Source organism: Glycine soja, chromosome 20, assembly GCF_004193775.1.
Source record: "Glycine soja cultivar W05 chromosome 20, ASM419377v2, whole genome shotgun sequence".
Lineage (NCBI taxonomy): Eukaryota > Viridiplantae > Streptophyta > Magnoliopsida > Fabales > Fabaceae > Glycine > Glycine soja.
In genome coordinates, this window is record NC_041021.1 from 38,204,044 (window position 1) to 38,229,082 (window position 25,039).

At 33.7% G+C, this 25,039-nt stretch overlaps 5 protein-coding genes across 6 annotated transcripts; 3 read left to right on the forward strand and 2 right to left on the reverse strand.

Annotated features, from left to right (window-relative positions):
• The first annotated feature begins 519 nt into the window (after window positions 1-519).
• Window positions 520-5,608, forward strand: LOC114401314 (pentatricopeptide repeat-containing protein At2g35130). Of its 2 annotated transcripts, XM_028363805.1 has the most exons (8): window positions 520-626; window positions 791-975; window positions 1,069-1,301; window positions 1,904-2,153; window positions 2,960-3,105; window positions 3,435-3,640; window positions 4,055-4,179; window positions 4,684-5,608. In XM_028363805.1, coding segments are annotated over exons 1-8 (1,731 nt in total). In that variant the 5' UTR covers window positions 520-624; the 3' UTR covers window positions 5,268-5,608. The 2 variants fall into 2 exon arrangements, with proteins under 2 accessions (XP_028219606.1, XP_028219607.1); XM_028363806.1 differs by lacking the exon at window positions 520-626 and having other exon boundaries at window positions 671-975.
• A 3,069-nt stretch (window positions 5,609-8,677) lies between these two features.
• On the forward strand, window positions 8,678-14,158 carry LOC114403726 (diphosphomevalonate decarboxylase MVD2, peroxisomal-like). Its single transcript, XM_028366850.1, has 11 exons — window positions 8,678-8,812; window positions 8,924-9,142; window positions 9,505-9,703; window positions 10,424-10,487; window positions 10,593-10,656; window positions 10,747-10,827; window positions 11,806-11,892; window positions 12,533-12,690; window positions 12,804-12,852; window positions 13,373-13,494; window positions 13,587-14,158. The coding sequence occupies exons 2-11, from the start codon at window positions 8,924-8,926 to the stop codon at window positions 13,807-13,809; spliced, it is 1,266 nt and encodes a 421-aa protein (XP_028222651.1). The 5' UTR covers window positions 8,678-8,812; the 3' UTR covers window positions 13,810-14,158.
• A 1,045-nt stretch (window positions 14,159-15,203) lies between these two features.
• LOC114403727 (protein trichome birefringence-like 36) lies at window positions 15,204-17,593 on the forward strand. Its single transcript, XM_028366851.1, has 5 exons — window positions 15,204-15,722; window positions 16,003-16,174; window positions 16,254-16,435; window positions 16,637-16,795; window positions 17,080-17,593. Exons 1-5 carry the CDS (start codon window positions 15,373-15,375, stop codon window positions 17,375-17,377), a joined length of 1,161 nt encoding a protein of 386 aa, XP_028222652.1. The 5' UTR covers window positions 15,204-15,372; the 3' UTR covers window positions 17,378-17,593.
• A 644-nt stretch (window positions 17,594-18,237) lies between these two features.
• Window positions 18,238-19,511, reverse strand: LOC114403728 (germin-like protein subfamily 3 member 2). Its single transcript, XM_028366852.1, has one exon. It carries the CDS (start codon window positions 19,262-19,264, stop codon window positions 18,635-18,637), a length of 630 nt encoding a protein of 209 aa, XP_028222653.1. The 5' UTR covers window positions 19,265-19,511; the 3' UTR covers window positions 18,238-18,634.
• Window positions 19,512-21,198: 1,687 nt separating this feature from the next.
• Window positions 21,199-24,847, reverse strand: LOC114403417 (lipoyl synthase, chloroplastic-like). Its single transcript, XM_028366376.1, has 7 exons — window positions 24,279-24,847; window positions 23,908-24,071; window positions 22,762-22,852; window positions 22,504-22,661; window positions 22,145-22,316; window positions 21,760-21,870; window positions 21,199-21,570 (listed from the first exon to the last, which is right to left on the reverse strand). The coding sequence occupies exons 1-7, from the start codon at window positions 24,588-24,590 to the stop codon at window positions 21,484-21,486; spliced, it is 1,095 nt and encodes a 364-aa protein (XP_028222177.1). The 5' UTR covers window positions 24,591-24,847; the 3' UTR covers window positions 21,199-21,483.
• Window positions 24,848-25,039: the final 192 nt, after the last annotated feature.

A 25,039-nucleotide genomic window follows, 5' to 3' on the forward strand; every position in this document is an offset into this window, starting at 1 on the left:
TTATGGATCTAAAATATATTTTAGTCATTCTTTTTTATCCCGAATCAAAGACCATAAGGGTCTCCCAACCTAGTGGGTCAAAGACTCATTTCACTTGTTGTGCGTGATCAAAAGAATTTTATACATAAAAAAACTCTTATCAAATAAATTGTTCCTCCCATGTGAACACAATGGACCTTACCTTAGACCATTGTGTCAATCCTTTGAATTAACTTATTATCATTATACTCCCTAATAAATTTAGTGACAATAACTAATATGATTTACTTTTTTTTAAAAAAATAATGATTAACAAATTTTATTTGACATTTTTTTAAATTTCCGGAACTATTATAAGTTTATAACAGCGTCCCACAATTTTAGGAATTTTACTCCATTTTGGTACTAGTAATGATCAATGATCACTCTGTTAAAAAATGTTACCAATCGTTTCATGCTACATGCTTTCATGGTACATTGTTAGGCTCGGCCCTTCTGAATCCGCCCCAAGATATTTTCATGGATATTTCTCGTTAGTCCATTCTTATCAAAAGCAGAAAATTAAGGCCCGTTTTTTTTTTCGCCTTAAAAAAATAAAATCCTATCATTCATTATCCACACTCGGACCTTCTCCTACGTTCCTTCATGTAAGCTTTATTCCACTTTTCTTCATTTGAATTTTGTGTTCCATTCTTCTCACCCACGTTTGGACTTTGGACATGGCCCGTTGCATTGTCACATAACATGACATCTTTGTAACTTCACTTTTAAGTGGCACTGAAACTTTAACTAATGCCTTACTTATCTGCAGGTTAAATTCTATCTGCACACTAAGCCACACACTTATAGAACCAAGAGCTTGCATGAATGATTCTGAATGGAAAGCAAATGATTCCAATAGCGTGGCTTTGGAGAAGTTCAAAAGAGACAGCGTTTATATTGACAAAAATGGCAGATTAAGGAACTTCAATCACAAAAAAGTGTCAAGGAAAAAATGTAATTAACACATCATGGAACATGAGTTTCCTCACTAGCTCATTGAAACGTGTGTGTCATGTTTGAAAAGTGTGTTGTTTTACATATGGACAGGTGGTTCTTTGAGAGGACGAGGATGGAAATACGGTTCTGGGTTTGTTGATGGGATTTTTCCTGTGCTGAGTCCAACTGCACAGCAGATTCTGGACTATGTTGAAAAGGGTGTGGAGAGTGAGAGCATTTGGGGTTCTTTGGACATGCTTCCTCCCACTCTTGATGCATGGGATGATATTTTCACTGTGGCTGTTCAACTTCGGATGAGGAAACAGTGGGATTCAATCATTTCGGTGAGAAACTCATCCCTGGTTGCCCTTCTAACTTCTTAACTTCAAAAACTAATTTATCTCTTTTCAGAATTATTCAATGGAATGCCTAATGATTTTTCTGAAAATCTATAACATTATATAAAGATAATACGGATACCAATTCTTAGTGTAGACATTTCTTAACCCATTTTATCTTCAACTGGTAGTGATGTATTGTAACTCCACACTCAAATTTTAGTTTTCTTTTTGAAGTAGTGCTACCTTGTAAATTAATTATTCTAAAAAAAAATGTGGTGTCTGTCTTTCTGATAGTGTTTAGTAATGATGATATTTGTTTCACTCGCTTCTAGCAAATTTACCTTACTGGTACAGTTTTTATCAGTCGAATTATTTGAAGCGTGAAGGTTGACTTATCTCTTGTAACGTTTCACCATTGAATCCATCATGCATTCATGTTCATGTGTCACTTGTACACCATTGAATCCATCATGCATTCATGTTCATGTTCACTTGGGCAATATTATGACACTAATTTTTTGTTTTTGTTTATTGCAATTCTTAATTTATTTTGGGATTGGCTAGTGGATTTGTGTTGCCCGTCATAACAGAAAAAAACTGTACAGATATGTAGATGGATACTGCTAAGGAGCTCCTTTAAGCCAGATGTAATCTGCTATAATTTACTCATAGAAGCTTTTGGGCAAAAGCTTCTATACAAGGAGGCAGAATCCACCTATCTGCAGCTTCTTGAGGCTAGATGCATTCCTACCGAAGATACTTATGCCCTTCTTATAAAGGCCTACTGCATATCTGGGCTGCTAGAAAAAGCTGAAGCAGTCTTTGCCGAAATGCGAAATTATGGCCTTCCCTCAAGTATGTTTCTGAATTAACTTGTTCGTCCACACATGCTGAAAAAGAAATATAATCAAAGATTGTGGATTTGACATGATAAGGTTGATATTGAAATGGGGCTTGTTATTCTCAAAATGTTAAAAAATTTCCAACTCTGATTTTGAGGACCTGGACAATGCAGGTAATCTTAGTATTTAAAACTCAAAGGACACTGCCAAATTACACTAGTAATTTATTTCATTATTAATTTATATACAACAAAAGCCATTTCATTGCTCTTTCCCCTGACTCCTCAAGGTTCATGGCTAAGTTAAACATGCTAACTAGATATGTTGCAGAAGTTCTATTATGTGTTGGTCACTTGTACAATATCAGAAATAGTTATTTTCATGTTGGTGGGAGACTAATTTCGATAAGGTTGCTGGCAGCCTTGGATAGTGAAAAGGTTATTGTGCCAACTTTTCTGTGCAATGACTTGGTGAATATCCAATTTTAGATTTCAAGCATTAAAGTAGAAATATTTGAATTAAAGTAGAGAGAAAGAGGTATGGGACCCACACATAATTTTAAAATTTTCTCTCCCTTTCTCTCATATTTATCCACAACCAAACACACACTAAGAGATGAGATGTTGGAGGAAGTGATAAGTTCACTGTGTCTGTATGTATCATGCTTTCAGCAACTTTGGTTTTCTTCTGCATTTAGTGGGGTTATTCCAACTTTACCCTGTAACTTTTTTATGCAAAACTTATATGTGCTTAAATTTAAGATAACTGGAAATTTGATCCTTTAAAATAGCTAACCATATATGAGAATGAATAATCCAGGTGCAGTTGTATACAATGCTTATATAAACGGATTAATGAAAGGAGGAAATTCTGACAAAGCAGAAGAGATTTTCAAAAGGATGAAGAAGGATGCCTGCAAGCCAACTACTGAAACTTATACCATGTTGATAAATTTATATGGAAAGGTGAGCTTACTAAGATTCTTTGTTTTCAGTCTAAAATTTTACTTTTTACATTTTCTGTATGATTCTGATCTGATAGATTACAAAATAGGCATCAAATTTTGTAACTGTCTTCAACTAAACCAAATGTGTGTAATTGTTGCTGACCTTCACAACTAGAAAAATGACAATTTTTCATGTCATAAAGGTTGACGCTTGGTTAGAGACAACATAATGTAGGATGAAATGGTTAGAAATAACGTGCAAATAATGAACAGATAGATTTAGCATGGAAAACTCTTGACAGTGCAGTCATAACATAATAATATTTGTAAAATTTGAAATGTATGCAGGCTGGTAAATCCTTTATGGCCTTAAAATTGTTCCATGAAATGATGAGCCATGATTGCAAACCTAATATTTGCACATATACTGCTCTGGTGAATGCATTTGCGAGAGAAGGACTATGTGAGAAAGCAGAGGAAGTGTTCGAGCAGATGCAAGAAGCTGGACTTGAACCTGATGTATATGCTTATAATGCCCTCATGGAAGCTTACAGGTTGTTAAGTAGGATGGCTTTTAATCTGTTTTACTCTATCCACTTCTCTTTTAGATAACCATGAATGCATGATATTTTAGATGTTCTTCAAAAGAAACCTAAGAAATGCTGTGGGCTTATACGATTAGATAAATGGTCATATCAAATAGGCTTTGTCACATTATTTGGATAGATGATTAAAAAAGTTCAGCTATAATGTGTTAGAAGGTTTAAAATAGGAGATTTAAGTGCTACCGTGCTAGGCTGATGGCCTTTTATAAAAGCTGTTTCTGTCTAATGTGCCTTGGGATTGGTTTACCTTTGCTGAGCTGATGTGTGTTCTAGTTCTGGCCATTCCATTTGTTTAGTGTTTTCTGTTATTAATCTAATGGTTTCATATCTAGGAAAAAATCAAGAATTTTCTTCTCCCAACAGTCGTGCAGGTTATCCTTACGGAGCTGCAGAAATTTTTTCACTAATGCAGCACATGGGATGTGAACCAGATAGAGCCTCATATAATATCTTGGTAGATGCATATGGGAAAGCAGGTTTTCAAGATGGTAATTACCTTCTCTTGGAAGTTATGATTTTGTTTTGTTAATCAAATGGTTTATAAGAAAATCTTATGAATTGATTCCAAAAATTTCTATTATCTTGTCTGCAATTAACATTACTTCAAATACCACCCCACCAAGAAAAAATCTCTATTTTTCAGCACATAAAAAAGGTCAAATCTCTAGAAGTTTGGTGCTAATTATTCAATTCTGAATTCTCAACTTCAAAATCTTGATCTGGGTTTGTACACTTAAAAGATACACTGAAGTGAGGATGCAGAAAATTTTGACACGTGATAACCATGATTCATGTTAATCCTCGAACTTCTTTCAAGTTATGTCTTATAAACTCTTTGGCTTTACACAAGTCACACTATAAAAATATTGACGAAGGAAGATAATTCTTGGTTCAGTCAATTTATATTTTTTAGTGTGCTTTTTGCCTCTTTATCTACTTTACTGGTCTGATACATGTTTTTTTCCCTTCACAACCTTATGAATGAAATTCAGATGCTGAAGCTGTTTTTAAAGATATGAAAAGAGTGGGAATAACACCAACAATGAAGTCCCACATGGTTCTTCTGTCTGCCTATTCCAAAATGGGCAGTGTGAATAAATGTGAGGAGATTCTTAACCAAATGTGTAAATCTGGTCTGAAACTAGACACTTATGTTCTCAACAGCATGCTGAACTTGTATGGACGGTTAGGCCAATTTGGAAAGATGGAAGAAGTTCTGAGAGTGATGGAAAAAGGATCATATGTAGCTGATATTAGTACATACAATATCTTGATAAATAGGTATGGTCAAGCAGGATTTATTGAGAGAATGGAAGACTTGTTTCAATTGCTTCCTAGCAAAGGTTTAAAACCTGATGTGGTGACTTGGACTTCTCGTATTGGAGCCTACTCTAAAAAAAAGCTTTACTTAAAGTGCTTAGAAATATTTGAAGAAATGATTGATGATGGTTGTTACCCAGATGGGGGAACAGCTAAGGTACTTCTTGCAGCATGCTCCAATGAAGATCAGACTGAGCAGGTTACTACTGTCATTAGAACAATGCACAAGGATATGAAGACTGTTTTGCCAGTTTAACTTGTTTGAAATTTGAGCTGGTACTAATATAAAAAAGTATTATGTACATGATTTTTTTTTATAGAAATAGTAAAATACTAAATGATTCACTTTCTTTACAATTAGACCAATCCAAAAGACAAAGTCCAGTTCCTTGCAATAAGCTCCACAATCATCCCTACTATGGCCACCTGCTTGAGAAAAGGGGGGCAAACCCTTGATTCCACTATATGAAAAATATTGGAAATTGTGCATCTCACACAAAATATGACGAAAACACCTCCTGGACCAATATGATTGGTACTGTTGATTTCAATGGGCTACAAGCACATCACAATTGAACGTGATATCAATTTCTGTGAGTCTTCTTCATTGCTCAACTTGCTTATTTCTATTTAACGTCAAACTTCAATTCTTGTAGGATAAACTTTTCTTTTGGTAACCATCATTTTGCTGGGAAAAAATAAAATCCTATAATCAACAATTTTCTTTCTGGTGCCTATCCAACTATAGTGCAGTATAGTCGGAGGAAATGATTTTGGTGAGCAACAATAGGTTTTCATGTTCAAGAATTCAATTAGATGTCTTATTATCACTAATCTCATTTTTCTCCTCTCTTTTTATGCTAAACCGAATAATCTTACTATCACTATTTTTTCTCTTTCTTTTTTTTAATCATAATAATTAGGATTTTTGGCTTTTTTCTTTTGTTTGGAAGGCAAGATTTTTGGCTTCTAATTCTCAACGGGATTCCAAAGTATCTTCACAATCATTAATCATTTAGATGGACTATAAGACTCTGAAAATTAATCATTCTTAAAACTCTTCATCATTTTCCAATGTAGTATTATGCTAAAATCAAATTCGGGTCCTCCTATTTCTTATTTTCACCCATCCTAACAAACACGCCCTACCACAAAATCTTTTATTTTAAGTAAACTCTGTACCACGCGCAACACCTTCCTCCTTATGTCCATTTTCTATTTACTTTTGCTGTGTCCTCGTGTACCACGAGCAAGATAACACCGTGATAAAATTCTGTCCTATGTCCACCAACTTGTCGCATGTATCCCGTGCTCCCATATTTATAATTTATAAATTAGGTAAAAGAAAATGCTAAATTGTACGAAATTAAATTAAATTATGTCACGTGCTTAGTTAATTAATCACTCTTTTTATCTGACTTTGTTTGACATTTTAGTAAAAAATTATTTCATTTTATTTATCACTTTACAGTATTAATAAAACATTAAGCATTTATGCTGTTATATTTTTAACCTGTGGAACAAACAAAAATTCATCAAATTAGTAAGATTGACTTCATATGCCTTGAAGATGTGAGTTTGAATCTCACTATTAAATATTAAATATTGACACGAAAATTTTATTAATAATAAATTATCTATAATATAATCTGGAAGTATTTTTATAAAAAAAATTTAATTTTGAGATCAGTAGAACTTTTAAGATCTAACTCACCTAATTCTTTTAATAAAAAAAATTTATTGTGAAGAGAAAAAATAAAATGAAAAATATATGTGAAAGAGAATCTAATTGATATGAAAAAATAGATATATGAGAAAATTTGCATAATAACTTTTATAAAATCTAAAATATTAATTGTATTTTTTTAATTTCTGTATCAAATCCATAAACCTAAAAAAAATGGAACAGAGGTAACAACCAATAAAAATTCTCTACTTTGAATTCGGGTAAATTCGTTATAATATTTGTGTACCATAAAACACTGCTCACTGGGTAAATGAAAACGATAAAAAAAAAAAAAAAGGTATGACATATAGTTCAGTTTCAAAATATTTAAAATACAAAACGTAAAAAAGTATTTAAAATTATAAACGATATATATTAGAATAATTCAGTTTTAAAATTTTCGGTGCATATATAATTCAGTATGACTTATGGCATTATTATAAAAGCTATATCTATTTTTTTTTAAAATATTTTGAACAATAAAACTCAACATTTTCTTTTAAAGACAAAAATCCAAAACAAACTAAATCAAACATTACCTGAATTTCAATAAGCAAATGTCCTCGTGAATAAAGTTTTAATTTAAAGATAGGAGTTAGCTTTGATTTTTTTAAGTATACGAAAATTGCTTAACATTATGTTGATCCAATTAGAATTAACTTCAAATCTTTTAAATAAGATTTCGAAGATTATGAAATGAGATTTCTTTAAAGCTGGTCAATTATATTTTTAAACAGAGAACAATTATTATCAAAATCCATAAATATTTAAAATCTATTATATGATAATAATAAAATATGAAAACTAAATCTGTATAAGATATATTTTTTAAGAATTTTATTTGCCCTTTTCATAAAACTTTTTCTAATTATAACTTGCATTAATTACTTTTGACTAAAATATTTATATTTATTTATATTTTTAATTAATAACAATAAATGCAGTCAAAAAAATTAACTACAAATAAATAAAATAAACCTATATACATATAAAACTATGTGATAATAATTTATCGACTATTTGTTTATTCATGTCTCTGATTTCCTTCACATTCACTTTGCGTTGAAAGTGATGAATTTCATTATCCCGACATTTATCTGGTATACTATTTCATGTTTTTAATATCTCTGAGCTGTTTAACAAATTCAAACTGAATAGGATAAATCAATTCAAATATATATTTTATCTTCAAATTTCAAATATGCTTATATTATGAATATGATATATCATCTCATGTTTTTAGTATTAACTAAACTCGTTTAATAGCTTACAACTAAATATCACAAACTGATTTATAATTTTTAAAATTTAAATATGTTTCTAATATATGATATATCGTTTTTTTTTCCGGCTCAAATGATATAACATCTTATATTTTTAGTACCAATTGAATGATTCAACTTAATTTTGCATCTCTTCTTGTAATTCATTATTTTTAAGATCTTTAGTTTTAACTTGAACCTCAATATTTTTTTAATAAAAAATTATCAATAACTAAGAAGAATTTATTACGATACAAATTAGTTCCTCCGTCTCATTATAATACAAATTTAAGATATTTAGTTTTAGGTTGTTTTATATAAATTAAGAAAAAACAATAAATAAATGAAAAGAATAATAATTTTACAAAATTGACCTATTATTATTAATTTATTTTTTTGTTTTTTTAACCCATATCATTAATATCATAACGAACATAAAAGAAAAAAAGTAATTAATATTATATTAAAAAATTAAAATAACAATTATTTTTGACAAAATTTTTCTTCAAGCATGACAATTATAATGAAATTGAGGCGGTACTTATATTAAATTTAAAAAAAAATGGGTTTTATATATGGTGCAGTAATGCATAAGATAATGTAAGAGGGCTAGATATTAGAACTGCAATTAATAAGGTTAAAATTAAAGAGCGGTGTTGTTGATGGGGAATAAAATGAAGAAGGACTACAGGGATTAGGGAAGCATTTATATTTATTTATGAATGAAAATGAAATGAGAACAGTAAAGCCGTTGGAAAATTAATCAATCATAGAGTTAGGTTTTGGTTTGGTTTGGCAGAAGAAAGTATAACGGTGAGAGGCTTGAGTTTGTTTGGTTTTTCTTCCTTCCTTTGGTGTCATTGCTATATAATACTAATACTCCTTCCATTCCCTTCCCACACAACATTGATTTCTGAGATTCAGATGATGGCGAGTGAGTCGCAAAACTGGGTGTTCATGGTCACTGCACAGACACCAACCAACATTGCCGTTATCAAGTATTGGGGGAAAAGAGACGAAACCCTCATCTTACCGATTAACGACAGTATCAGTGTCACTCTCGATCCCAGCCACCTCTGCACCACTACCACTGCTGCCGTCAGTCCCGCTTTCCACCAAGATCGCATGTGGCTCAATGGAAAGGTATATTTTATTCTTCTCTTGAGTGGGAATAAATCAGCATTTTCATTCGGATCTATTGGAAGCCATATAATGTAAACAAGTAATGCAGAAGATTACGCTTCAAACGGATTTAGAGTGAATCTTGGATGAATTTCTTCATAAACACGTATATGAGAACAAAAGGAAGCAAATCAACGAAGATCAAATGAATTAAACTTTTTCATAATTTTTTTTTTTTTGCATAATCGAGGGAGATGGTTGATTTATTTTATTTTTCTTAAATTGATTTATTTTCTTCTTTCTTGAATAGTGGCTTGGAGATTTGTTATTCTGCTTCTTTCTGTTTTTTGATTCATGGAATTTGGTTACGCTGGTTAGTGTAGGAGATTTCTCTTTCTGGGGGCAGGTTCCAGAGCTGTTTAAGGGAGATCCGTGCTCGTGCTTGTGATGTTGAGGATGAAACAAAGGGTATAAAGATCACAAAGGAGGATTGGGGCAAATTGCATGTACACATTGCTTCGTACAACAACTTCCCTACTGCAGCAGGACTGGCTTCATCAGCTGCCGGTTTTGCATGCCTTGGTAATACACATGTTAATCTTGAATTTCTGTTTGAGCTTTCTTTCATTCGGTAGATGGGACGACTGAGTGGGTTGCATTAGTGGCTACTACTGCCCAGGATTTGGGCAGTTTTCTATATTTTAAAATTATCAGTTTTCTGTACTTTGAACTTAATGTCCGGTTGCTTGGGTCAATCCATCAAATCTGGTCGTGATTGGTTGCCTGCTTTAGCAGGTTGAATCAAACAGGGCATTGGTTATTCTAGAGCAAATATGGCAAGGTGGTGATAAATAAACTTGATAAGAAAACGAAATTGTTGTTGGTACTGATATGATATAATTTCATGTGGATACTGGACTCCATTAACAATTAGCTTGAATTGCAGTGTATGTCAGCCATAATTGAGGGACTAAAAAAGTGAATTAAAAAGTAGCTTATGAAAGTATGTTTTCCTGGACAAACAGGCTAATTTCATGAAGTATGTTTTATTCCTTAGGATTGAATTCATAGAGTCGTAGTCTTATTGTTCATTCAAGAAGTTTTTGAACATTGCTTCTAACATTATATTCTTTGGAGTTAACTGTAGATATTCAAATTTTAGTTTTGTTCACTCTACTGCAATCTCGATCTAGTTTCCATGCTTTCTTATTTGAAACTGCAAGGTTCTTGGTGCTTGTTAATTTTATATTGGGCGTAATATTAGTTACCACCTGTCTTGATGATTTTGTCTTCTATTTGCAGCTTATGCCCTTGGGAAGCTAATGAATGTCAAAGAAGATGAAAGCCAACTATCTGCTATCGCAAGGTCTTTATATTGGCTTTAATTTTGGGAGGTGTGATGGCTTCATTTGGACACTTTGAATTTTAATAACACGTTGGTAACACTTGTGAAAATTGTCATTATGCACAGGCAAGGATCAGGTAGTGCTTGCCGCAGCTTATTTGGGGGATTTGTCAAGTGGATAATGGGAAAAGTAAGTTTATTTATTTCCTATTTTATATTTTGATACTGCACCATGTTGTCCGAGAATCCATTTGTAATTTCTATTTTTCTACATTTGTAGGAGGATAATGGCAGTGATAGTCTTGCAGTTCAACTTACTGATGAAAAGCACTGGGATGATCTTGTTATTGTTATTGCCGTGGTATGACACTTGGTCTTATTTAATTGAATGGATGAGTTTGCTATTGACTGACCTATAATACATTTCAATAAAAATGGTCTGCTGTGGTCATTTATGTATAGCCCATAGCTTGCGTTTTCCAGTTTCCTATTTCTTTCTTTCAAGTTTTTTTGTAATCAGTTCATTTTGTCTTTATTATTTGCTAAATATAACTAAACTTTGATTTGGACTTTTTCCACTAAAAGTGCTGTTGTTATGATTTCTCAGTTTGCCAACCTGATAATAATCGTATTAGCAATTGGAATATGTGCTTTCTTCAGATCATAGAACTCCATATGCTTGAAATCTGTTACTTGTTTTTATCCCATCAAAGAACTCTAGATTTTATATGTCCATATCATGTATGGTTAAGTTTTTGCAACATTGGTATAGCAATGTAAGTCAGGTGTTTGCATTTTATTTTATGGCTGTTTTTAGTATTTCCTAATTTTGTTATGGTCTGTCTAGTTTTTCATTATTCAATACTGCATACTAGTTTTAATGCTTCCTTATTATTTGATATCATATCATTTTTCTTTATATATTCAAGTTACCTGCATACATCTATAATTTAATCATAAAATATACTAAATTTAGTGATATTAAGGTAAAAGTTCAGCAGTTTGCTTCCTGCTGTGCTGAACTTTGAAGAGATGGCTTTAACTCTCACCATTGCCACATCATCAACTTCTTCCATGACTGCTCCTCCTCTTCTGTCTGTCATACATGGCATGACTCTCATTGCCATCTTGCTACTTATGCCTCCAATAATAGAGGGTTTAAGCCTTCAGTTGTAGAATGTGCTGATGGTTAAATAAGAGAGAGCTGTCTAAGCCATGCTATTTTTTTTTTTTTGTCAATGACATGTTTCTATTTCATATTGGCAGTGTGTATATGCTTTACTCTATCATCTCATATGCATACATTACTCAATTTTCCCATGTTGTTATCTATTTATAGGTTAGTTCACGGCAGAAGGAAACAAGTAGCACCACTGGAATGCGTGAGAGTGTTGAAACAAGTTTGCTTTTACAACACAGGGCAAAGGTACTTCATCCCTCCGTACAAGTTTTGCACCACCAACCATGTAGATTTTTTTATAGTTAGAATACAGACATTCCTTATTTAGGGGGTGTTTGGGTAGATCTTCAATGAAGTTGATTTGGATATATAAAAACGACTTGTGTGGCCCTCCCACAAGTTCTTATTAGCTTATTTCAATAAGTTTTGTGGAGAAGCTTAACAAATCAAGTTCTGTAACTTATTTCAATAAGCTTTCATAATTACACTTATGAATAAGCTCTTGTCGAGTAAGTGCTTAATTGAGTTAATTACCCAAATACACCCCTTTACCACTATAGAAAGGGGATCCCCTTGTGTTTTTTTCCCTAGAATCTTGACATTATGAGCTTCTGATTACTAAAATCACAGAGAAAATTGTTATTCCAATACATTTTGTCCGCACCAAGCTACGCTACTTACTATTGTTAAAAATGGAATTTATTTTCCCCTGTTTCTCTACCAATTTCAACATTTGAATGCAAACACTAGTTATTAATTATGAATGCATGAAAGTTTACTGGACTGTACACTGCTGTTCACTGCCTGTTATATAAATAAGTAAACAATGGTGATTTAGTTTTGACTATTTTTTATTTTGTTTATTTACTCATTTTGACTGAAATAGGAAATTGTGCCAAAGCGGATATTGCAAATGGAAGAAGCCATTAAAAATCGTGATTTTGCATCTTTTTCGCAATTGACCTGTGCTGATAGCAACCAGTTTCATGCAGTCTGCCTGGACACATGCCCCCCTATATTTTACATGAACGATACATCACACAGGTAGTTGTTGATAATTGCAAGAGTTGGCTATTACTATTATGTCTATGTGATTAGATCACAAGTCTGGCACAGCTCTTTTCTAATTTACTATTGATGGTGCATTTTCTCTTCAGAATAATCAGCATCGTTGAAAAGTGGAACCGTTCAGAAGAAGCTCCCCAGGTTTGAATTACTTAATTGGCCATATTATAGTGTCATATGTAGAACAGTTCATTCCAATGGTCAATATTTGTGAAGTTTATCTCAAATTAAAAGAAAATTAATTATTTTCAAGTTCAAACGTAGTGGACAAATCTTTTTGCTTTCTTTCATTTGGTCAAATTATAATCATATATGATCATATCATATATATACTTTGGAAAAAATATATCCACAAGCTTCATAAAACAGTTGAATGATTTGAGAACTGTTATTATTATTATTTGGGGATTGATTTGACCTATTCTCTTTGTTCTCCAAATTTTGTGAAGCATTTTCCACTTCACTACTATTCCATAACTGAGTTTCCTGTGTCATTATGCCATGCCCCTGCACCACATCAAACTTTCGTATAACCCCCATTTGAATAATGTGTATATATACATCTTTTTTAGTTGTGATAATTACACGGGCTCATGTAAACAAACAAATGTGTATAAATCTCTATATTTCTATTTAAATATTTAATAATTTTGACTTGCAGGTAGCTTATACATTTGATGCGGGGCCAAATGCTGTTCTAATTGCACGCAACAGGAATGCTGCTACCTCTTTGATTCAGAGGCTGCTTTACTACTTCCCTCCAAATTCAGATGACCTCAGCAGGTTCTAAGTTTTGCAAGTTGCATGCATACTATTCTTAGATTTTTGTCAATGTTTTGAATTTCTTAGTTACCTGCAATACACACTTCCTTCAGTTACATTATTGGGGACAAGTCAATTGCAAAAGATGCTGGGATCAATGGAATACAGGATGTAGAAGCTTTGCCGCCACCTCCAGAAATTAAAGATAATATTCCATCACAAAAATACAAGGGGGATGTCAGTTACTTCATATGTACCAGACCTGGAAGGGGACCTGTTTTGCTTTCTGATAGCATTCAAGCACTTCTGAACGATGAAACTGGGCTTCCCAAGTAAGTTCATGGGAAACATTCTGGTGGTTGATCTATTTTTCGTTGGGCTTCACTAGCTGGCTTTTTGAGCCCAAAATATTTTGACTAGAGGACCCTTTCAAGGAAGCCCATGCTACTCGTGGCATGATGATTCGTTACTCCTAGTTCGCAGTATGTGTTTGTTTAGGTATCTGTAATTTTTGTTTCAGATCTAGTTGGGCTATTTTGTTGGAGAAAAATAAGTCTCGCTCCTTTTTTTGAATTGAGCAAAATACCTTCAATTCATTTGAGCTTGCGAGTTAAACTTGTCAGTTTTTATCTGAACAATTCTCCCTACTTTGCTATATTTTGATCAAGTGTTCCATTTTATTCCATCGTACTTGGCTTAAAAAGATGCTCATTCACCTTATGGACCCTCAACCGTAACATTTTGTTCAAACCTACATGCATGTAATGTAACCAAGTAGCCAAGCAGAACCCCTGTTATGCAGAAGTACATGCATTTCAACATTGAAACTCGATGTCAATGCTATAACTCGCCAAGTAAGCACTAGAGCAAAATGGAAGGGGAAAGCACCGCACTGGTTTGATAAGCTACCCATGGTTAAGTAACCAGAAGCATTACTTGGTTCAGTTGGTTGAGACATTAAATGTGAAGAGCCCTTTTTATCAATCCTAACACGTTGATGTCTAGCTACATATTGCTTATTTTTGCATGACAGAAAACATGCCATCTGTCCCGTTATCTATTTTTCCTCTCACAAGCAGCAGCGCAAAACTTACATCAACAGCTTCACGTGAACGTTGTCTGTGCCTAGATGATGTAAACAATTGAAAGGCATCATATATGATAATAAAAACCATGTACCAAAATAACAACCATGAACTGTGTAACCTGTCTTGGAAATGGTTGGATGTCAATCTCCATTGATTATAAGTCTTTTCCTCCAATCACTAGGTCGAAATGTGGTTCTAAACGGGTAAAGCGCTTGCAAAAGGGGTTTGGAGAAGTTAGCATATATTTGTTAATAAATGTCTATTTTAACAATCATATTCCCATCAATGGACCGTAAGGATTTGGATCTATACTAATAGATGTCTAACATATTAGATTAGACAAAAAAAAGTGTAATAAGCCTCAATAATTAAGTGAATTACCCTTGATTTATTTTGACTTCCTTTTGTATGAATGATCATTAACCTGATTATATAAAAAAATTCAAATAATATCAATTAGTGGCAACAAGTTTAAGATTTCTCCTTAAATCGTTTTCCACTACTACTTCAATGTATCAATCTATTAAGCAAAAGCAAATGCTGTCCATATCAGTCAAATATACTACTTGCTCTATGTTCTAAAGATCAATCTACTCATTAGAGAAGTATAAAGGTACGCGGCATTTGTAGTAAGAAAGAAGAAAAGTGCTACAGATATCAATTACCACAGTCTAGGGCAATGTCAACAAGTGAAAGTAACATATTTCCATGGTCCACACCACCGGAAGTCATGCCATGATGAAACACTTTTTTTCAACATAAGGCCCTTCTAAATTACAAAGGCCTTCCCTCCATTGGGACCATTCACATTATGCTCTCACCTTGTGCTTCCATGGCAAAACCAAAGCTTCACTTGCTGTCCTTTCTCTTCTGCAGCATCTTGCTAAGCTTCTTCCACTGCACATTTTCACTGATCAACCCAGAGGATGAGCCCAGCTGGACTGACATGGAAACTGAAGACATTAACATTGTAAGAACCCGGAGAGATACTTGGAAAAAATGTGACTACTCTGTTGGAAAATGGGTTTTTGATCAATCTTACCCTCTCTATGATTCCAATTGTCCCTATCTCAGCACTGCAGTTGCTTGTCAAAAGAATGGAAGGCCAGATTCTGACTATGAGAAGTGGAAGTGGAAGCCATTTGGTTGTTCCATCCCAAGGTGTTTATATTATCTAAACTTGGACAATTGTTCACATCGCCACCATATTATTATTATTATTATTATTATTATTACTTTTATATGCATGCATGAAGAATATATTTTTTTTCCTCTTTATTTGCTATTGTAATCTCGAAAATAGAATTACTAAAGCTCAAAATTCAGTTGGAAAATAGGCGTTTACTTGCAACTAGAGAGCTTAGGAGGTTATTAGTTAGTAAATCAATTCCACTCTTGGCCAAAGTTACATATAAATTTGGCTTTTTTATGACACCTACAGGTTTGATGCACTGGGATTTCTAAGTAAAATGAGAAGAAAGAGAATAATGCTGGTGGGTGATTCCATAATGAGAAACCAATGGGAATCTCTTGTTTGCTTGGTTCAAGGAGTTATTCCAACTGATAGAAAATGGGTGACCTATAATGGTCCTGCAATGGCTTTCCATGCTATGGTATGGCATCAATCAATTAATCAAAGCTTATTCTTCTTTTCCTTTTGAAAATGACTGACACCATATAATTCACTTACAGGATTTTGAGACATCAATTGAGTTCTTCTGGGCACCATTGTTGGTAGAACTGAAGAAAGGGGCTGACAATAAGAGAATTCTACATCTGGATTTGATTGAAGAAAATGCAAGGTATTGGAAAGGAGTTGATGTTCTTGTATTTGATTCAGCCCATTGGTGGACTCACTCTGGCCAAACACGCTCGTAAGAAAGCTTTCTCATTCTCTAGTCTTCCCCTTGAATGTAGTATCTTTTTCTCTTCTCTCCATAATTTAATTCTCAGTAAATAATGACATTTCTAATTTTCTATAGTCTAAAGTCCTCATCAGATAAGAATGCACCAAAGGGTACCAAACCTTTTTGCTATTTTCACATCCTAATGGATTCAGTCTTGATTAATATCAGGTGGGATTATTACATGGAGGGAAATAGTATCATCACAAACATGAATCCTATGGTTGCTTATCAGAAAGGACTCAGTACATGGGCAAGGTGGGTGGATCTTAATTTGGACTCTAGAAGAACCCGAATCATTTTCCGAAGCATGTCACCTAGGCATAACAGGTACAATATATTTTTATTGCCTAATTAAACTAAACTGTTGGATTTGGTTACTCTAAAACAAACAAAAAAGTCAAGTGCATAATCTCAGTTGTTGGTGAGAAAATCGACCGTTGCTATTCTAATACATGCATGATTTGTGATGCATGTGTGTATAATATCAGCCATGATTTTCACATTAACAATTGAAATTACTTTATTCTCTAAAGTGAATTGCTCACTTTAGATCTGGATACATCAATTTTTTGCTACACTCAGCTCCTCTTGTTTCATATTTTTATATGTAGGCTAAATGGTTGGAAATGCTATAAGCAGAGGCAGCCATTACAATTTTTCAGCCACATACACGTTCCTGAACCACTGGTAGTGCTAAAAGGAGTGCTAAAGAGAATGAGATTTCCAGTATATCTGCAAGACATTACAACAATGACTGCTTTCCGAAGAGATGGACATCCTTCAGTGTATAACAAGGCAATGAGTGAAGAGAGGCAGAAAGCAGGCACAGGTCTTTCCTCTGATTGCAGCCATTGGTGCCTCCCTGGGGTGCCAGACATTTGGAATGAGATGCTCAGTGCATTTATCTAACTATGACATTAATAGAATGTCTATGCAAAATGTATGAAGTGTTAAACAACTCATCTAGATCAGGGTTTGTTTTTATCATCTAGAGAGCCTCCAAGAACCAGGTTGTTTGAGTGTTTTTTATTATCAATGTTATCTGATCAATAACACTATGCTTGGATTTGTCATTCTGATTTTCACAAGCAGCCAAATCACCTTTTGTTTGTAATTTTAAGTAAAGATTACTGAAATGTAAAATGCATAAATGTGTTATGTATTAGTAATGAGTATGTTAATGTAAAACCACCCCACCTTAGAAACCAAACAACCTTAAGATTTAAGAACAGGTAGCATTTTTGAGCTGGCTTCTAAGGTTGGTTCAAAGGTAGAGATCCTTAGGGAGACCTCCATGACTTCTACCTATTACCTCCTAAGCACTTTTGCTCCATTGAAACAAAAAAAAAGGTTGAGATTTTAAACTTATTCAAAAAAACAGTTTATTAAATGTAAACAAAGGGGGAGAAAACTTGAAATAAAATATTAGAAAATAAGTGGATAATTTCCTTTAAGTTTATTTTGCCAAAAAGAGTGTGTTTAGTTTATTCACCCTTCTCCTTTTGAAGAGGTTTGACACCTATAATCCTATAGTCATGGCTTGTTTGGTTCTCCAATACAAAAGGCGTGACACCTAAATACACATGAGAAAGCAAATTAAAATGCCAGTCAAAAAGGTGAAACAACCAAACAGGGGAAGGGGAATCATTAACAAATTAGCTTTTGGAGCAGTTACAGACTCTTTAAAATGATGCTGCTGGATTAAAGCACCCTGGCAGAAGCAAAGCGTAGAAGAATGGAAAAGTAAAGAGTAAAGACACAAATAGGAAACATGCCCACAACCACTCCTTTGATTTTTAGCTTTTGTGCCAAACGTGTATAATTGAACCAAATGTCAATGACTGCATTGACTTTAGAATATGTTCAGAAGACAAAAGCAAGAAGTTGGAAATAAAGTTCTAATCAGTTCAAACTCCTCTTAAGCTCCTTCCTTAACTGAAGGGAAGTGAAATTTTAAAATGGAATAACTTCTATACTAAATAACTCTAGCTCTAAAATCAGCCCTTTAAGTAAGAAAGGCTGAATTATTAAAAAATAATTATTAACTACAAATCAATCCAATAGCTTTCTATTGATGGGGGTATTTTCAACTAATCATCAGCAACATTCTGCAATAATAGGTATCATGTTAAATTTTCCACTGTCTCCATAAACAGAAAATGCATTTTAACTAGGAGAAAACCTCTTCTTCAACTTGGAAAGCTCCTTAGAACTCAGTCCAAAAGCCTTCTCCAAAAGCTCCTCCTTTATGTCAGAACCAAAAACTGCATTAGGAATCCTCATCAGGCCAGGATTTTGGCTGTCAAAACTGCCCAAAATGGTAGCAGGCCTATCTCCAACATTCATCTGAAAGTGCACTAGGCCTCTTGGGAACACCATGACCTCTCCTTTCTCCAATACTTTGGCAAAAACCTTGTTGTTGGTGTCCACAAATCCTGAATAAATTTTTCCTTCCAGCACAAAAGCAACCTCTGTTGCTCTTGGATGGAAGTGTGGCACATTGACGCCGCCAACACCAAAATCTGCTCGCACAAATGACACACCAAGAGTGTTCAAACCCGGAAAGACATTCGAATTCACTGCCATAGAAGAGAATCCAGTTTGCTTGAAGTTCCCAGGAGACTTTATGCCAGAATAGGTGAAATCTTCCACTGTTGCTGTAGATGAGTTCTTGCAACTGAAGCTATTGTCTGGTGATTTGGCTATGCAAAAGTCCATTACTGGATCAGGATCAGAAGCCAAAGCAGCAATGATGAAAAGCAAAACAACTAATAGAACTGCTACTTTGTTGATCATTGTTTCGGAATGAAATTTAACTATCTTTTGCAATATCAATATATGGAAGGTGGTATCCAAAAGAATTGGTGAGTTGTTTTGGCTTAAGTTATCTACACACTGGTGGCTAAAATTATTGAGTTGGGGTGAATCAAGTGGGTTGAGGAGTCACAATTGAAGATTTTTCTTCTCAATTTGTCTCATCAATTATTGAGCACTACATCAATTTATAAGGGTTTATATTTTCTTCGGCAACTTTGCTTTGGAAAAAAGAGAGGATACTTTAATTAGTTGGATCATTTAATGACAGCATTAGCCAACTCATTCTTTTCCTTTATTCATTGCATTTTATCTGTCTTATAAGCTAAAGAATTGGTCATAGTGAGTTTTTCCCCCACTGGTCCGATTATTCCTTAAAGAACACCTATCGTAGAGAGTGAACCCTACCCAACCCACTAATTTGATAAGGTAATAAAAAAAAAACTCTTCAATGCTAAAATGTTTGAAATTGAGGGAAAATCATATTAAATTGGAAACATTTGAGAGAATCTACAACGGCTACAGAGATTAGGTACTGACACTTAGTGGAATCCACCAAGCTTTGCATGCATCCCATGTGATTAGGGCTAAAACCAGAAGGCTAATATTTATTACAAAAAAAAAAACGGGGATCACCATCTCAGATTATATTTATTAGAAGTTCTTAAAAAGAACGTGTTTAATGAATAAAATTTCATATTTCTTTCATTAAAAAATATGTTTTTTGGTATTTTTATAAAAAAGAAAATGTTTTAACAAATTTATAACGATCATACAAGTTCATTTGAAAAAACAAAAACATGAAAAGAAGTTATGCAGAACAAACTAAACAATAACTTCTAATAAAAACTGTATTTTATAAAATAACCTCTTTAATAACTTTTACGTATTTGAAAATTGTTTAGTCCGAAAATTTGCTTAAGTTTTACCAAAATCTCTATATATAAAGTTCAATTTCTAATTAATGTAAAAAAAAGAAAAAAATTTAATTCGAAAGTTGTCATATTCAATTAAAATTGAGTAAATTCTTGAACATATACAACTTAAATTTTTTTAAAAAAAGCATGGGATAGAAAATGATTTCTCTTTTAAAACTATCGAAGTAAACAGAGCACTTGTAAACCAAATTAATTCTAAACAAGAATTTTTATCGTAAAACAAGCTTAAAAGTTATTTTATATTTGTCAATAACTTCTCAAGCATAACATTGAAAGAACAAAAAAAAAGACGACCTTACTAAAACCAAGCCACATAATTTTTACACAAAAATATCTTGGTAGAACCTAAGCTTTTTTCCAGAACAAACCACATCTTGTCTTTAGTTTTTTTAAAATGCAATACCTGAATTTATTAGGATAATTAATTTCATATCAAGAACCTTGGACAGTTGGACCAAACTGCTCCATAAAACATGAACTTATTTTCACTTGAACCAAAACGTAAAAAATTGTAAGCATTGAACAATTCCTCGGCAAAACGTCAAAGACAATGCTTCTAGTTGTAAAACATTGATATTATTCTTACACCTGAATTTGACACTTGGAATACACTTAATTATTAACAAGTATTGGTTATTAACATTATATTTTCTTGTTTAGGAAAAAAATTGTTAGTTTATTAACCAAAAATATTATTAACAATAATAAATTCGTGAACAGCCAAGCATAACCGAGGTATAAAAGTTCAAAGCATAGAAGCATAGAAGAAACCTTCTTCTCCATTACCAAAGCACTCTTTATCCACTTATTGAGATGACCGAACCAAATTGTGATGAGTGTTAAGCATGAATATTAAGTATTTCTCTTTTAGATACCCTCAATTTTATCGAATGATAAAATCAAAATAAGAGTGACCATTACACTAGAAAAATGGTAACCAAACAAAAACAGCTACTGCCACTAACAACCAAATGCAAATAAGAGAAAACACCCTCCTTTTAAGTAAACCAATTATCATTTTCGCTTTATAATGCTTTTGAAATTTTTGTTCTTTTTTCACTATCACAATTTAACTTACGTATATTGTCAATTTTTACTAAAGAATTAAAATTGAGAAACATTACTGGTTCAAAGAATACGTAAAGCTGATTGACTTCAAAAGTATTGAATTTTCTGCCCGCACACATTTTCTCCTCAGCAATGAACATGCCAAAACCTCGTCAGTTGTTGTTGCCTAATATACATAATCGCAGAACCTAAAGATCATAACAACGAGTCAGCAACATTCTTGGTCTTTTCCCGTACCATTGTCTTGACAAACAGCTCCCCAGCCCTGTACGAAGATCTCACCTGCAAAACACAGAGGGCAGTAACAATCCATAAGTTTAATGATATGATGATCAGATAATTAAGCAACTTATCAACTGAAGTTGGCCTATTGTGGACGCCAGTTAAAAGCACAAAATGATAACACACATATGTCAAGTACTACCGTAAGAAAGGTAAAATCAAATTCTAATGCATTTGCAAAGAGCTTACCAGTGGACCACTAGCTACGTAACGAAAACCAATAGATTCCCCATATTCTTTCCAGAAATCAAACTTCTCAGGAGTAACATACTCTTTGACAGTTAAGTGCAAGGGAGTTGGCTGCAACAATAAAATCTTTCGAATTAACAATAAGCCACAAGTAAACGATCAATAATAAAGACCTGCAAGGTCTATTATGACTATTATCAGCTGAGCAAACCATACTGTAACCTCGTATAGATTCAATAAAACATGTTATCACAACTTTAAATTATGAGATCAAATGAAAGATTAGCACCATCTGTAAGCATGATGGATGGGATTTTGAGATTTGGTTTCTAATCTACGAGAAGCAGGTCTGGAAACCATTAAAGTATTTGTGACATTAACAAACCTGCAAATATTGACCAAGTGTCAGAATATCAACGTCGATGGCCCTTAAATCAGCCATTGCTTCCTTCACCTCATCATCAGATTCTCCAAGGCCCAGCATTATAGAAGTTTTTGTTATCATACCCTCCTTGCTATGTTTTGCATGTTTTAGAACTGACAAGCTTTGCTCATACCTGTAACAATGCAAAATAAAAGAAATAAATATATTTATACATTCGTTATATATATTTCCAGTAAAACAACTATTCCTCAATTCTCATTAAGGACATTATATATATATATTAGCTTTTATTTTACTTTTGAAGAAGCAATGGTTTATGGTTGATATTACAAAGCAGTTGGATCAACAATGCAGCTTACCCCGCCCTAGGATCTCTAACAATTCTTTGGAGGCGTTTGACTGTCTCAATGTTGTGAGCAAAGACATCTAAACCTGAGTGAACCAGAGTTTCTACAGCCTTCAGGTCACCCCGAAAATCAGAAGTTAAACACTCAACCATGATCTCGGGTTTGAGATTCTGCAAAGCAATTATAAAGACAAATTAGCATGTATTAGCAATTTGTATTGTATATCTTGTAAAATGCATTATAAACAACATTTTAATATAACAAAAGCACCTTCATAGCTTTGACAGTCTGAGCAAAATGGCCACTTCCTCCATCAGGCAGATCATCACGATCCACACTTGTTAAGACAATATAATCCACGCTGCAAAAAAGGTAGCTTGTAATTAACAGGGAATGAGATCTAATAAAGTTTTAGCAGCACAAAATATATGCCCATGATCAATCTAGGCATTGTAACTTGTAGAAATTAGCTCATGATCCATCAGGAGATCATTCTGTTTTGTATCAATCATAAACTGAGCTTTAGCTCTGTGAAATGGGGAACCCTGGGAGTAGAGATCTATCTCCTTTGTTCTGTTCTTTTGAAATCTAGAATACAATCTTTCTTTTCTTTTACCTATTTTCTAATCCTGGTTCCTAAGAAAAGATACATGTGAATTTGATAATCTTTAACAAACTAGAAAAGATTGCATAAAATTATTTAGAGTAATGTATATCACATGCATCCTGAAAGAAGGTAACGACCATCAAGATGATTGCTTAATTACCTATCTGATTATTATGATAATGATTACTTAAATACCTATCTGATTATCACCAAGCAAATTTTGTGTATATTTGTGTTAGCAAGAAAATAACTCCCTGAACTTTCAGATAAGAACTCATTGGGGCCTAAGGTGTGGCTGCAATTTGAAAGGTACAACATCTTGGCACTATCTAAGATTACCCGCGCATATTTTTTACTTTTTACATTGAATGAAATAAAGATCAGAACAACAAAATTTAAAGAGTAACTATCCAAGTAAAGTTTCAAACCACCTTTGCATGACATCATGTGATCTGCACTAATTCCCTAAAGAAATCATTGGCTATGCTCGAAAGAGACGCCACAGGTACAATCTTACTCCATAAATGATCTAAGGATCTCTATAAACTAAGCGAATGCACCAGCCATAGACTCTCTTTAGATAAACTTTTCTATAAACACTTATAGCGGAAAAATGAAATAATTTCTCCCACAAGTTAAAGTCAACCTATACACTTCAACTTTTATACCAAAAGTTGAGGCGTATAAGTTGATTTTAATTTATGAAAGAAGTTTGATAGAAATTAATCCAAATAGATCTAAGAACAAAAAACACACTACCATACACAATAAATAGCAGAAAGCACACACACAGAGATACACTCACTCACCCCCAACTTGCAATTGCCTTGGCAGTATTTTCCGGTTCCATAGGATCAGCAGGTGGAGGGTTTCTGCTGGTCTTCACAGCACAAAACCTACACCCACGTGTGCAAGTATCCCCAAGAAGCATGATTGTCGCAGTTGCAATGCCATCTCCACCTCCATTCCAACACTGTCCACACACACACACACACATAACAATCCAAAGCTCAACAACAAATAACAATACAAGGGAGAAGGGAAGAGGGAAAAGGTCACGGGTGCGATTCCTTCCCTTAACAAAACTAACATAACTAACATTTGCGAATAAAAAAAAAAAAAAAAACGAGAGCGAGTGTAAAAGAATTTAGAAAGGAAAAAAAATAAAATAAAATGGAACCTCTCCTATGTTGGGGCACTGTGCCTCCTCGCAGACAGTGTTGAGCTTCAAATGGGACAAGGATTCCTTAATCTCTTGGAACCTTTCGCCCTGAGGAGCTTTCTGCCTCAGCCACTCTGGCTTCTTCGCGTTTGGGTCTCTACCCGTGTGTGGGCCCAGCCCACCAGGGTAAGGCCCAACAACCTTCTGCTCCACCGACACCGACGACGCGTCGCATCGAATTCTCCAACTAGGAGGAGCGAAACGATGACGTTTTGGAGATGGGGTTGAGAAGGTGATGGAAGGAGGGGTGTAAAGAGATTGACGAATCATTTTAGCTTGAATGAATGGGAATGTCAAACAAAGTGTTGGGTTTGGAGATTCTCTTCTCTTCTCATTCAATAAAATCTGGGGCAGTAGTTGTAGTTGCAGCAGTAGCCATTGGTTTCTCCGTCAAGAAATTCAAAGTTAATGTGATTTTTGGAGATTGGTTCGGTTTATATATAATAATCAAAGTCAGTGAAAATAGTTGAACAAAACAATGGAAAATAAGAGCCAGAACAGAACAGATGAAACCCTGCCTCCAAAGACACTCAGGGAAACAAGTCATTGATTTTATTCTTCCTTTTCTAAATTGTTTTACAGAGTTATTTTATGCTAACTAAAATATATTCGAATGTCAGTGATTGTTTTGATAAAAAAAATTATATTGAGTTGCTAATAAATCAATAATTTTTTTTACACTCTTTTTAACTTATGATAAATTAATGAATTTTATGTTT

Bases quoted from the DNA above. Each gene is read 5' to 3' on its own strand.
- LOC114401314 (XM_028363805.1), top strand. The intron at 976-1,068 runs GTAATTAACACA...ACATATGGACAG, and splicing joins AAAAGTGTCAAGGAAAAAAT to GTGGTTCTTTGAGAGGACGA. The intron at 4,180-4,683 runs GTAATTACCTTC...AATGAAATTCAG, and splicing joins GAAAGCAGGTTTTCAAGATG to ATGCTGAAGCTGTTTTTAAA.
- LOC114403726 (XM_028366850.1), top strand. From the start codon at position 8,924: ATGATGGCGAGTGAGTCGCAAAACTGGGTGTTCATGGTCACTGCACAG. The intron at 10,488-10,592 runs GTCTTTATATTG...CATTATGCACAG, and splicing joins CAACTATCTGCTATCGCAAG to GCAAGGATCAGGTAGTGCTT. The intron at 11,893-12,532 runs GTACTTCATCCC...TGACTGAAATAG, and splicing joins TTTTACAACACAGGGCAAAG to GAAATTGTGCCAAAGCGGAT.
- LOC114403727 (XM_028366851.1), top strand. From the start codon at position 15,373: ATGCTCTCACCTTGTGCTTCCATGGCAAAACCAAAGCTTCACTTGCTG. The intron at 15,723-16,002 runs GTGTTTATATTA...TGACACCTACAG, and splicing joins TTTGGTTGTTCCATCCCAAG to GTTTGATGCACTGGGATTTC. The intron at 16,175-16,253 runs GTATGGCATCAA...ATTCACTTACAG, and splicing joins CAATGGCTTTCCATGCTATG to GATTTTGAGACATCAATTGA.
- LOC114403728 (XM_028366852.1), bottom strand. From the start codon at position 19,264: ATGATCAACAAAGTAGCAGTTCTATTAGTTGTTTTGCTTTTCATCATT.
- LOC114403417 (XM_028366376.1), bottom strand. From the start codon at position 24,590: ATGATTCGTCAATCTCTTTACACCCCTCCTTCCATCACCTTCTCAACC. The intron at 24,072-24,278 runs GTTCCATTTTAT...GTGTGTGGACAG, and splicing joins AGTGCCCCAACATAGGAGAG to TGTTGGAATGGAGGTGGAGA. The intron at 22,662-22,761 runs GTGCTTTTGTTA...ATTGCTTTGCAG, and splicing joins AGACTGTCAAAGCTATGAAG to AATCTCAAACCCGAGATCAT.